The sequence below is a fragment of the Engraulis encrasicolus genome, chromosome 16 (genome assembly GCF_034702125.1).
Source record: "Engraulis encrasicolus isolate BLACKSEA-1 chromosome 16, IST_EnEncr_1.0, whole genome shotgun sequence".
In the NCBI taxonomy this organism is placed as follows: domain Eukaryota; kingdom Metazoa; phylum Chordata; class Actinopteri; order Clupeiformes; family Engraulidae; genus Engraulis; species Engraulis encrasicolus.
In genome coordinates this window covers 9,736,094-9,748,593 of record NC_085872.1, presented here as the reverse complement: position 1 = coordinate 9,748,593, position 12,500 = coordinate 9,736,094, and the positions used below count along the sequence as shown (strand labels likewise).

At 49.9% G+C, this 12,500-nt stretch overlaps 1 protein-coding gene across 3 annotated transcripts in view; it reads left to right on the top strand.

Moving 5' to 3' along the window:
- The window catches only part of LOC134465097 (piezo-type mechanosensitive ion channel component 2), a 140,598-nt gene that overhangs the window by 81,498 nt on the left and 46,600 nt on the right, over positions 1–12,500 (top strand). For all 3 annotated transcript variants that reach the window (XM_063218542.1, XM_063218541.1, XM_063218540.1), the window contains exons 14-18: positions 6,048–6,250; positions 6,559–6,707; positions 8,322–8,495; positions 11,025–11,311; positions 12,227–12,387. In XM_063218542.1, the coding sequence (XP_063074612.1) occupies positions 6,048–6,250; positions 6,559–6,707; positions 8,322–8,495; positions 11,025–11,311; positions 12,227–12,387 (974 nt within the window). The remainder of the gene's footprint in view (positions 1–6,047; positions 6,251–6,558; positions 6,708–8,321; positions 8,496–11,024; positions 11,312–12,226; positions 12,388–12,500) is intronic.

The following is a 12,500-nucleotide window of genomic DNA, read 5'->3' as shown; positions in this document are numbered from 1 at the left end:
CTACAAGCCTTCGGAAGAGTACCACGCCGCAACTTTCTTGACTATACCCCGACTCAACAGCTAGCTCGCTGGCAAGAAGACATTTTCTTGCCACTTAGCGTCGAGGTATTGAGAGGAAAAGAGAAAGAAAGGAAGAAAGAAAAAGAATATTTTTTCGTGAGGTGAGTATTCGCCGCATTAGCTTGCGAACCTCCCTGCTAAGACACCTGCTAGCATTTGGCCGCCAAGGCTCGCCACCTGCCTGCTTCACCTTTTCTTCATACCGTTTTTCGTTCGGACAGCCGCACAAGCTCGCTACCCCTACGATAACGATATTGGAGATATATATTTTTATTTTATTTCTTTTTGGACGGACTCGCCATGCACTCCGCATCGCGCCCAAAACGGCGCCCATGCCCGAACGCGTGCGGTCAGTTCATCGACTCCAAGGACCACCACCCGGCCTGTGTTAACTGCCTGGGTCTCCAGCATGCCCGCGAGGCCCTGGAGAACCCAGGGGATGCACGGACTGTTCTCGGTTCTCGCTGAGAACACTACAGCAGCGCTTCGAATGCTTCGGGCTACCACTGGAGCCCCAACCACTCTCGGACCCCCTACTCTCCGAGCTGGTGATGAGCGAGGATGACGAGGCACAACTGCTTAACTGGTCTGGCGACGAGACAACGGGTCACGGGAGCCTACTGCCCCCCGCCCCCGAGTCGGTTGCCGAGGTGGAGGAGTGCTCCTTCACAGAAGGAGAGACTAATATGGAGTGCGGGGACGGCGAATCGCTTCTCCCCTTCACCCAAGTCACCCCCCCTGCCTCCGTCGCCACTTCGGTCTGCGAGGAGCCAACTGTCGAACATCAAACGTCAGCGGGAAAACTATTCCTGGAAGCCTGCCAACGCGCCGCCCAGCGCCTCGGACTCGTGTGGCCACAGCCGCCACCGGTCCGGGCTAGCAACAGGCTCGACGGTAATTTCCTGCCCCCGCTCGCACCGGCACCCAAGGCTTCAGTCCCACCGTTTAAGGACTGCCTGGATGATGTGACTAGAACTTGGAACAAACCTTACTCCAATCGAGTGGTTATCGGTGGTTTCGGTTCTTTTTCTGAAATGGAGGGAGCGACAGAGAGGGGGTTATCTGACTGCCCCAAAGTGGAACAGTCCGTAGCCTCTTACCTAGCCCCCAACTCCAACACGGGTTTGTCAGCCTCTGCACAACTGCCTCACAAGCAGCCAAAGTTTTCCTCCCAGCAATTGGAGAAAACATTTAAAGTCCTGGGACAGGCTGCGCACGCTCAGAACACGGTGTCGCTGCTATTAGCATACGTGGCCGAGCTAAAGGCAGAAGTGGGTGCCGCTATCAACGAGGACAAGCCGGTGAAGGAACTATGGACCGAGATTCGAACGGCAATGGACTTCGTTATGAGGACCACACGTTGTTCTAACCAGGCCATAGGCCGAGCAATGGGTCTGACGGTGGTAGCCCAGAGACATCTTTGGCTCAACCTGACGAACATTCAAGACAAGGACCGTCCCGCGTTCCTGGACGCACCAGTGGACCCGACCGGGTTATTCGGTTCCGCTGTGCAGGCAATGCAGTCGCGGTGCGAGTCAAAGAAAAAGGAGAACGAAGCCTTTGGCTACTGTCTTCCCCGCAAACTGGCCCACCCAGTACCCCCCCGAAACCCGGGCGTACAAAACCCACCTCCTACCCAGCCTACTACTACTGCCGGACCCTCCCGCCAGTGGCACACGGCTAGACGGACCATACCGGTGACCCGCCCTGCTCAGCCACCTCCACAGCCGACCGTGGTTCACAGTGCATGGGCACGCCGCCCTACCATCCAACTGGATACGGGCGCCGGACGAGGACGTGGCCGCCCGATGCCCAAGAAAAAGAAGTCAGCCTAGCTAGGCTGCCCTACCAGCCTTCACGGTGTCGGGCCGGCCATTACGCGCCCTGCCCGTCACAAAACCAAGATACCCCCACGTTCAACTCTGGGGTGGTCCGTAAACACACAATGTCGCACAAGCATGTTCCCCTTGTTGACACAAATAAAGCTGTTAAGCCCCAGTGCCCTCACTCACACTCCCATACCCACGGTTCTACCTCTGGGTCTGATAAAAGTCTCTCACACACACCCACGCTCTGCTTTGGGGTCGTTCACGAACAAACACGGTTTCATAAGCCCTCAGCCCCGAGAAAAAATACTATTAAAAGCAAACGCGTGCGCCGAGCATCCCCCTCGCACACGCTCATACCCACTATGCCCCCCGACTCAGTGGCTAAACTCCCCACTACAGACCGCGGGCGCACGACAAAACACAGTCATACCCCTGTACAGTCCAGAGCCGCTCACACACCGTATAGCGACTTGGCACATACACGTAACGTGTCCTTGGGTTCTGTCTACGATCGAGCATGGGTACAAAATACAATTTGCGCGAAAGCCCCCGAGCTTTCAGGGGCTAACTCCATCTGTGGTGAATACAAATTCGGTTCGAATACTAAGAGAGGAGATAGAAGCTCTACTCCAGCAGAACGCTGTAAAGATAATTCCCCCACACGTAGCACGGTCGGGGTTCTACAGCAGGTATTTCGTTGTAGGCCTACCGAAAAAGGACGGGGGTTCTCGCCCCATCTTAGATCTGAGAGCGCTGAACCGTCACATACGAACATATTCCTTCAAAATGTTGACGCACAAGCAACTCATTACGTCCATAAAACCCGGGGACTGGTTCACAAAATTGGACCTGAAACAGGCGTATTTTCACGTCAGCATACACAAACACCACAGACAGTTCCTGAGATTTTATTTCGAGGGCAGGGCACTAGAATTCCAAGTGCTGCCATTCGGGCTGGCTACTGCACCCCGTCTTTTTACAAAAATTATGGATGCTGCCATATCCCCACTGAGAGAAAGAGGAATGCGTATTTTCGGGTACATAGACGATTATCTTCTATGCGCCCCGTCAGCGCAGATAGCCACGGAACACACACATCTGTTCCGCAGCCATCTGGAATCCCTAGGTTTCAGAATAAACTATCAGAAAAGTGTGCTAACCCCAGCTCAAACTGTGCACTTCCTGGGCCTCACACTGGACTCCACCACGTTCCGTGCCAAACTCACGCCACAACGAGTGGAATCATTTCACAAGTGTCTCTCCAATTTCCAACTGGGAAAGAAAGTCAGCTTTCGTATTTGCCTTCGCCTTCTGGGTCTAATGGCATCTATGATAGCAGTAGTACCGCTGGGGCAACAGTATATGAGGGACATGCAGAGATGGGTGTTCGCGCTCCGTTTGCACCCCGAGCGCAGAGCACACCTCAACCGGCAGGTAACGGTTTCCCTCCCATGCATCCGCGCGCTACTGGCGTGGCGAGACCCCGCACTACTGTCACAGGGAGCCCCACTGGGACTCATCGTGACACGACGTGTGGTGACAACGGATGCGTCGCTGAGTGGCTGGGGCGCCACTCTGGGGGATCTGGCTGTGGGTGGTGTTTGGACAGAAAACCAATGTCAGCTTCACATCAACGTCCTGGAGCTGACAACAGTGTTCCTAGCGCTAAAGCATTTCCTGCCTTTGCTGCGCCATCACCACGTTTTAGTCCGTACGGACAACACAGCAGTAGTGGCATACATAAATCACCAAGGGGGGCTGCGGTCGCTTCGGCTTCACCGCATAGCTCGCGATATTATACTTTGGGCACACGCTCACTTACAGTCGCTCAGAGCCACTCATGTTCCGGGCGTGCTGAATGTGCGTGCAGACAGACTATCGAGGGCATGCCTCTCCAATCAGGAATGGAGATTACACCCGCGCGTAATCGAGCTCGTGTGGAAACGCTTCGGGCGCGCGGAGGTGGATTTATTTGCATCACGAGAGAACACACATTGCAGACTGTTCTTCTCCATTCGAGACAGGGATGCCCCACTGGGAACGGATGCGCTATCACACCCGTGGCCGAACACTCTCTTGTATGCGTTCCCCCCAGTCCATCTAATCCCACATGTACTAGCGAGGGTGAGAGAGGAGAGCCTCTCGCTGGTGCTGATTGCTCCCTGGTGGACAAACAAGCCCTGGCTAGCGGAGATATTTCTCTTACTGGCCGGGCAGCCTTGGCGACTCCCCAACAGCAAAGACCTTCTGTCACAGATGGGGGGGGAGTTAGCTCACCCAAACCCGTCAGCGTGGAACCTACACGCCTTCCACGTGAAAGGGACACATTAAGATCAATAGGTCTCCCACCGAATGTTATTGCAACTATTCAGAGTGCCAGAGCTCCATCTACGAGATCTGTGTACGATATGAAGTGGAGGGCGTTCGAGAGATGGTGTGTTCAGAAGGGCGTTATCCCCTTTCAGTGTTCTATCACCCATGTACTTACGTTCCTTCAGGAATTATTCGAGAAGGGACTGGCCTATTCTACACTTAAGGTCTACCTGTCAGCGATTTCAGCATGCCATGTAGGCTACGATGGTGTATCTCCGGGAGCGCACCCCCTGGCTAACAGATTTCTGAAGGGCGCTCGACGCCTTCGACCTGCTGTGCGCTCGACCGTTCCCTCTTGGGACCTCTCCTTGGTGCTGAACGCGCTCTCCCAAGCCCCGTTCGAGCCCCTACAGACTGCGAGCATTAAGGTCCTCTCGTACAAAACTGCCCTCTTGCTGGCCCTTGTCTCAGCTAAAAGGGTGAGCGAGATCACTGCTCTCTCTATACACCCCTCCTGTATGGAATTCAGTGCGGATAATAATAATGTCACGCTTCGGCCCAATGTAGCGTTTATTCCTAAAGTGTCTATGTTGTACGGCAGCTGCGATCTACAACTGACGTCTTTCAACCCCCCTCCTTTCTCCTCGCAGGAACAGGAGAGGTTACATTACCTCTGCCCGGTCCGGGCATTACGCTTGTACATGGACAAAACTTCTTCATTCAGGCGTACCGACCAACTATTTGTTTGCTTTGCAACTAATTCTAAGGGACAGGCGCTCTCGACACAGAGGCTGTCCCATTGGATTGTTGATGTGATTGCAATGGCCTATCGGGCCTCGGGGAAAGACCCCCCTGCTCTCAGAGCTCACTCTACTAGAGGTGTCGCCGCGTCTTGGGCCGCATTTAGAGGAGTGCCTGTCCAGACTGTTTGCGCTGCTGCGGGTTGGGTTTCACCGCACACCTTCGTAAAACACTACCTGTGTACCTACCTACCTAAAAACCTGTGTGAACTGCTTTGCACTTTCAGCGTGGTTTTTCACTCCCGTTATTTTTTTACTGGTTGGGAATGAGCATTCAGGGGCGTATTTAAAACTCCCATAGAGTCACAGTCTGTGTCGAACGATTCGACCGAAAGAGAACGTATGGGTATATTCTATACCCTCGGTTCTCTGAGGGAGATAAGTGAGACACAGACTTGTGCTGCCCCTTCCTGCTCGCTCGTCTTGCAGAGCTGGGTAATGTGAAGATGAGCGAGCTGTCACAGTTTATATAGGAGGCGGGCGCCTGTGAGTGACAGCTCAACTCAGCCAATAGGCGTGTTTAAAAAGGCTTCAAGAGCGGTCGCGCGAGGGCGCTAAACCCCATAGAGTCACAGTCTGTGTCTCACTTATCTCCCTCAGAGAACCGAGGGTATAGAATATACCCATACGTTTCTCAAGATTCCATTCTTAACGAGCACCTGCGGTAGGATTCTATTGTAGGTATAATTATTCTATATAGATGGCCACATTTTTGTTTAGCCATTACTTCTGACCGCATGGATGGATTTGTCCAAGATTCGGTGTATTAATGCTCTAAGGTAGGTACATGAACTGATTAGATTTTTGAGGCCACTTTCAAGATGGCTGAATTCAAGATGAATTCAAGACTTCTGACTGGATGGATGGATTTTCCCCAAATTCGTTTAGCTTTATTTTAGTTGTTTAAGCCTAAGCAAGGCACTGATCCATGTATAGATATTAAATATATAACTGCTCAGCTCTTCCAGCATTTTCTGTGAGAATGCAATCTAGTTGTTGTTGTTATGTGGTGTGTGTGTGTGTGTGTCCTCTGTGTGTGCTGTAGAGGATGAAGAGAAGGAGGGCGAGGGCGAGGGTGATGAGAGCGACCTGATGCAGGTGCTGGGTGGCATGGTGAAGGCCCTGCTGGTCAAGTACTGGATCTACATCTGCGGGGGCATGTTCTTCTTCGTCAGCTTCCAGGGAGACATGGTCATGTACAAGATCATCTACATGATGATGTTCCTCTTCTGCGTGGCCCTCTATCAGGTACTGTGCGCGCACGCGCGTGTGTGTGTGTGTGTGTGTGTGTGTGTGTGTGTGTGTGTGTGTGTGTGTGTGTGTGTGTGTGTGTGTGTGTGTGTGTGTGACAGAGAGAGAGAAAGAGAGAGAGAGAGAGAGAGAGAGAGAGAGAGAGAGAGAGAGAGTTGAGATTTTTACAGTTTAATTTGACAAAATGTATTAACTGTACATACAGTACATGCAGTTTCACCTTTTGAAAACACCATTATTATTTGCCCTTAATGTTTTGTTTGTTAAAGTAGCTAAAGGTTTTCATCTTTCGTCCTGTTGTCCAGATGCACTATGACTGGTGGCGGAGGATCCTGAAGTACTTCTGGATGTCCGTGGTGATGTACACCATGCTGGTGCTCATACTGGTGTACACCTATCAGTTTGAGAACTCGCCCCGCATATGGCAAGACATGACAGGATGGAGTGACAAAAAGTGAGTAAAAGTGAAAGTGAAATTGAAAGCCCATTGGGAAACTCCAACTCCCATTGTCATTGTGACACAGCACAGCACACAAGTGTTCACTGCACACTATACACAATGAAATTGCATGTATGCTTCACCCGTGCAAGGGGGCAACCCCCAATGGCGCACTGAAGTAATGAACATAGTGAAATTAGTCAGTTAGAAATATGGTCAAAGGTGTTACTGTTGTTCAGCTCTGAAGAAGACACTTCTTATTAAAACTTAATGAAGCAGTGTGCCTTTGTAATCATTGGTAAGACTTTTATGTATCTAAGGGAGTACTGAACATTTGTGTGTGTGACAAAGAAGCAGAGATGATTGTACCTATCGTTGCCAGTTTATTGAGAATAGAACATCACAGTATGAGAAAACCTGTGAAACTGACCTTCTGAAGGTTAAAGGCCAACTTCCGATAAAACTCAGTTTTACTCACTCCTTTCGAAGATCGGACGGTCACCCCAAGTTAAACTCACTTGCAAGGCTCTCATAGCGGTGCGTCAACTCTCCTGGCTGTTTCCCGGTGTTTCCCAATTTACATAAATAATGCAGAGAAACGAGCGAATCACGAAAGCCTTTCTGTGTTTCGTCACGTCGAAAGAAGGCGTTGCCACAAAGGTTTATATCGACCCATTTATCTAAAAACATGTTGAGTAATTTTTTTCTGCTTGTTTTCAAAACAAGCAACGTCTGGTGGCCCGAAACATAGCTTAGCTTAGCTATCAGCTGGTTGCTACTCTCAGGTACACACACAGCAAAAAGCCTCATACATAAAGCCTGCTCACTCCGGTTGCTCCGTGCCTGCAGCTCGCCTAGGGGTCGCTGTCGAAAGAGCACAGCCCTGAATGGAGCCTGCACGCCTCCGTTGGCGCCCCTATAGTGCAGTACCACCCGGGGAAGTGGCGACTCTGTTTCCCATTACATTCTCTCCAAGAACTGGAGGACTGAGCCAATCAGAGACGCGTTTCTTTGAGAGCAGGAGGAGTGAGCCAATCAGAGACGCATTTCCACGAGAAACACGGAACACTCTCTCGTTTCTCCACAAGCCACCTTGCCAGCTTGCAAAAACGTCTTGAAACAAAGCAACCAGAACGTTTTTTAAAACAGGACCAACGCGTAACACATTCAATAACAATTGGGAACACGGCAATATTAATTAAATGACGTTGAGAGGCCATCTTTAAACAATATCTGTTAGCATAATCCGGAGCTATCTGTGCACTACAATCAGAGAGGTTAAGGATATGTGTGTGGCTGGTTTTAGTCAAAAGCTGTGAAAAATGTATCATACTGAAAGAAATCGACTCTGAAGAAGACGTGTGAACGTCGAAACGTTAGTCTTGGCGCTTGCCCAATAAAAAGTTATTTTGCACATCTGAAGATGCTCCGGTGATTCCTTTCTTCCCCTGCATTTACCAAGTCCTTTCCCGAGACGCACCAGATTGTGAAGTGCAGGAGCGTGGAGGATACCTCTCTTTGCTACGAGGTCCCCAGTAATGACTTACTATCAAAATAAACAATGTTGTAGAGCAATAGAGTGGCCAATCTCTCTATCTCCTCCCTCACCCTGCCCCTTTCTCAATGCAGGCTAAAGGATCTGGGCCTGGAGCAGTTCAAGACGGCGGACCTGTTCACGCGTATCTTCATCCCCACCTCCTTCCTGCTGGTCACCGTGCTGCACCTCCACTACTTCCACGACCACTTCCTGGAGCTCACCGACCTCAAGGCCGTCGCCACCAAGCAGGAGAGCAGCATCTACAGGTGAGGCACACACACAGCACAGGTGACTCCACAGGTGAGCCACCTGCCTGCTGCAGACACATGGTTAACCCTGTAGCCCCTTAATGCACGCCCTACCACCAGTGGCACGCTGTAATAGTCATTCAGCCTGGATGGTTTTGTCTGGAAATGTGTGAAATATTTAAAGTTTTATTTTTCCAATTGGAGTTGCCTTCAACTGAATTTTATTACAGCTGCAAATCTACAAGTCTGTCCATAAAAGCCCATAACGAGATATGAGATATTGCACATGGTTTGCCATTATGATTGGGGATGCTCAACCATGCCATCTCCCATTCCCCATATTGGCCATCTGTTTGTGTTGCAAATTTGTGTGTGTCTGTGTGTGTGTGTGTGTGTGTGTGTGTGTGTGTGTGTGTGTGTGTGTGTGTGTGTGTGTGTGTGTGTGTGTGTGTGTGCGTGCGTGCGTGCGTGCGTGCGTGCGTGCGTGTGCGTGTGTGTGTGTACAATATATGCTAACTGTGTGTGGGCTTGCACGTTTATGAGCAACCATGCCAATGATTTCTTAAATCCACCAACACTATCCTCCCATTAACATACCATCTCTCCATTCCTTTCTCTCTCTTTCCATTGCTCTCACACTCTCTCTCTCTGCTCCTCCATTCATCTCTTCATGCCTCCATTGCTTAACACAGCCATGCCAAAGTCAATGGCCGTGTCTATCTTATCATGAATAGGTGGGTGACTGCTTGCTTCTTGTGGCTTCTATGGACACTATGAGTGACCTGGTTCTTCCCTGGCTCCTTGCTTGCCTGATATGCTACCTCTGTAATGCTTTTTTGTTCTTTTCAGATGAATGAATTATTATCCAAGCGCTTTGACAGAATGATCTTACACATAACATTTAGTCAGAAACGGATAGACCTAGTCTAGACATAGACTTTATTATCATTCACCAGTGGCTTCATGACTCGAATGAGATAGCATTAATTTGACTCATAGCAGCAGTACACAATACTAGTAGATTAAAAAAACATTGAACAATATGAATACTAGTAGGGTAAATAACATTGAACAAGATGACAACATACGGCTCTCGCATAAGCAGTTTCACAGATAGTATAATAGATAGAAATATTAAAGCCATGTATTGAAATGAAAGGTTTTTTGTTCAAAAAGACATTTTTATTGTTTATAAAGTCTGAGAGTACAGTATGCTATTGTGTGCGGTGTGATGTTGATGATGCCACCCTGACCTTCTTTCCCCCCTGCTGTCAAGGCTGCAGGACCTCTGTGGTCTGCCCTCCGTCTGACCCTTCTGAACTTCCTCTTTGACCCTCTTCAACATCCTGTCTTACCCTCTTCAACTTCCTGTTTGCCATGTTGCCCTGCTGCTCTGATACCCCCACCCCTGCTGTCTCACCACTGCATTATTTACAATACTCCCTCTCTATCTTGTCTGTAGCACAGTAATGCATGTCTAAAACTATCTTTTTCCAGCCCCTTCTTACCTTGCCCCCCAGCTGATACTGTATGACCCCTTGTGATGCGACCATGCTCTTCACAGTTAACTCATCATATTTTTCTGAGCAGTCTGACAACACCACCCTTCCCCTTAAATCCTACCACCATGCCACCACCAGCTCACCCTACCCCACCTCGCCCCACCCCCCACCACAGAGACAACCAGAAGACTCCAGGGTCTCCAAAGTGAAAAAGTGTGTGTGTGTGCGTATGTGCATACTGCATAGTACTATTATCTCTCTTTCCCTCTCTCTATAACATGGTCTTGTCTTCCTAAATCAGCATCAAGCAAAAAATCCCCGGTTCTGACAAGTAAGTGGGTCATGTCATTGAGTGTCCATGAGATGCTTGCCACTGACATGCTACCATATCACCGCAAGCCCAGAGAAACTTCCCCACAGTCCCATGCCTGCCTCCGTCACCTCTACCAACCCAATCCAAAGCACCCCCACCCACTCAAGCGTACACCAGGACTGCTGCAATTGCGACGACAAATCAATTTTAATCATTCCTTTTTTTCTGTATTGCTTATATAATATACACATCCTAATATGCATTTGTTTATTTCCATGTTGTTTTGGTTTGTTTGAGGTTGTTTATATACGTATTTCTCAAAATGCCAAGGACTTGTGCTATGGCTTCTTTTGACTGACATGGCTCCATGACAATGCAGTGCTGTTCTCTGAGGTGATGAGATGGATGTTGCATTGCACAGCCCATCTTCCTGAGACCGCGCTTTCGGTGCCATCAGCCCTGTGTGTGTGTGTGCGTGTGCGTGCGTGCGTTTGTGAGCGTGTGTGTGCGTGTGTGTGCGTGTTTTTGTGTGCGTATTTGCGTACATGCATGTGTTCGTATGTGCGAGTGCATGGGTGCGTGTTTGCGTGTTTGCGTATTTGCGCGCGTGTGTGTGTGTGCATGTGTGACGAGAGAGAGAGAGAAAGAGATAGAGATAGAGACTGAGCGTGTAATGCTTGTCTGAATGGCTTCCTGTATGCCATTGCTAAACGTCTCCTGTGCCGTGCGCAGGTTGGCCCACCCCGACGGCAGCCTGGCAGACCTGGCCATGCTCAGCTCCTCCCCAGACCCCCTGCTGAAGGAGGAGCGCGACCGCTCTCGCTCGGGTTCCGACCTGGAGGATGGCAGTGCCAGCGAGAAGCTGGTCCTGGTGGTGGACGGCATAGATGGCCCCAAGGAGCCCAAGGAGGTCAAGGGGGGGCCCAGGTCCCGGCAGGCATCTATGCTGCTGTCCAGCCAGGAGGAGAGCGTCCGCAGCACAGCCTCCGAGCCAGAACCCTCCACGGACCAGAGCTCAGGTACCGTGAGAAAAAGAGGACCTCAAGCTCTTTCTTCAGCATTCCTCCATTCCCCCTCTCTCTTTTTTCCTTGTTTTGACATTATATTTATTCTCTTTCTTTTTTCTTTCTTTCTTTCTTTCTGTCTTTCTTTTGTTCTTTCCTTCTATGGTTCTTTCCTTCTTCGGTTCTTTTGTATGATTATTTATTCATTTTTTTCTTCTTCTTTCATTTCCCTCTTCTATAGCCCTCTTATTTGAAACCCTCTTCCTCTTTGCACAGTGTCCCAGACTATAAATCAGTGCGTTGATCATCCACGTTTAATAACTTCATATGGGCTTAATAATAATATACTCATTTCCATTCCTCCTCCATCTCCTCCTCCATCTCCTCCTCCTCCTCCTCCTCCTCCTCCTCCGCCTCCATGTTCATCTCCTCCTCCTCCATCTCCATCTCCATCTCCATTAAGTGACCTTGGGTTCCTTGAATGGCGCTATATAAAACCAAGCTATTATTATTATTATCTCCATCTCCTCCCTCCTCCTTCTCCTCTTGCTCCCCCTCCATCTCCATCTCCTCCTCCTCTTCCTCATTGTCGTCGTCCTCCTCCCTCCTCATCCTCGTCCACATCGCCCTCCTCCTCCTCCTCCTCCTCCTGCTCCTCCTCCTTCTCCTCCATCCCCATGTCCTCCTCTTCCTCTTCTTCCTCCTCTTCAATCTCCTCCTCTTCAATGTCCTCCTCCTCCTTCTCCTCCTCCTTCTCCTCCTCCTCCTCAGACCTGAAGAACAACTGTCCTCCATTATAAATCAATGTGTTGATCATCCAAGATTAACTACTCCTATTATACTAATTTTAATTCTCCTCCTCCTCCTCCTACTACTCCCCCCCCCTCTTCCTCCTTCTCTTCCTCCTCCCCCTCCCCCTCCTCTCCTCAGACCTGAAGAACAAGTGGCACCTGGTGGTTGACCGGCTGACGGTGCTGCTCCTGAAGTTCCTGGAGTACTTCCACAAGCTTCAGCTCTTCATCTGGTGGCTGCTGGAGATACACATCATCAAGATCGTCTCCTCATACATCATCATGGTCTCTGTCAAGGAGGTATGGAAGTGCTCATCTTTTTTGTACAAGTCTAAGTGGTGAGGCAGCATTAGTGAGAGTGACAAGTCCAGGACTTAGAAGAGATGAGCAGCATATTGGGTGGTAGAGCACTT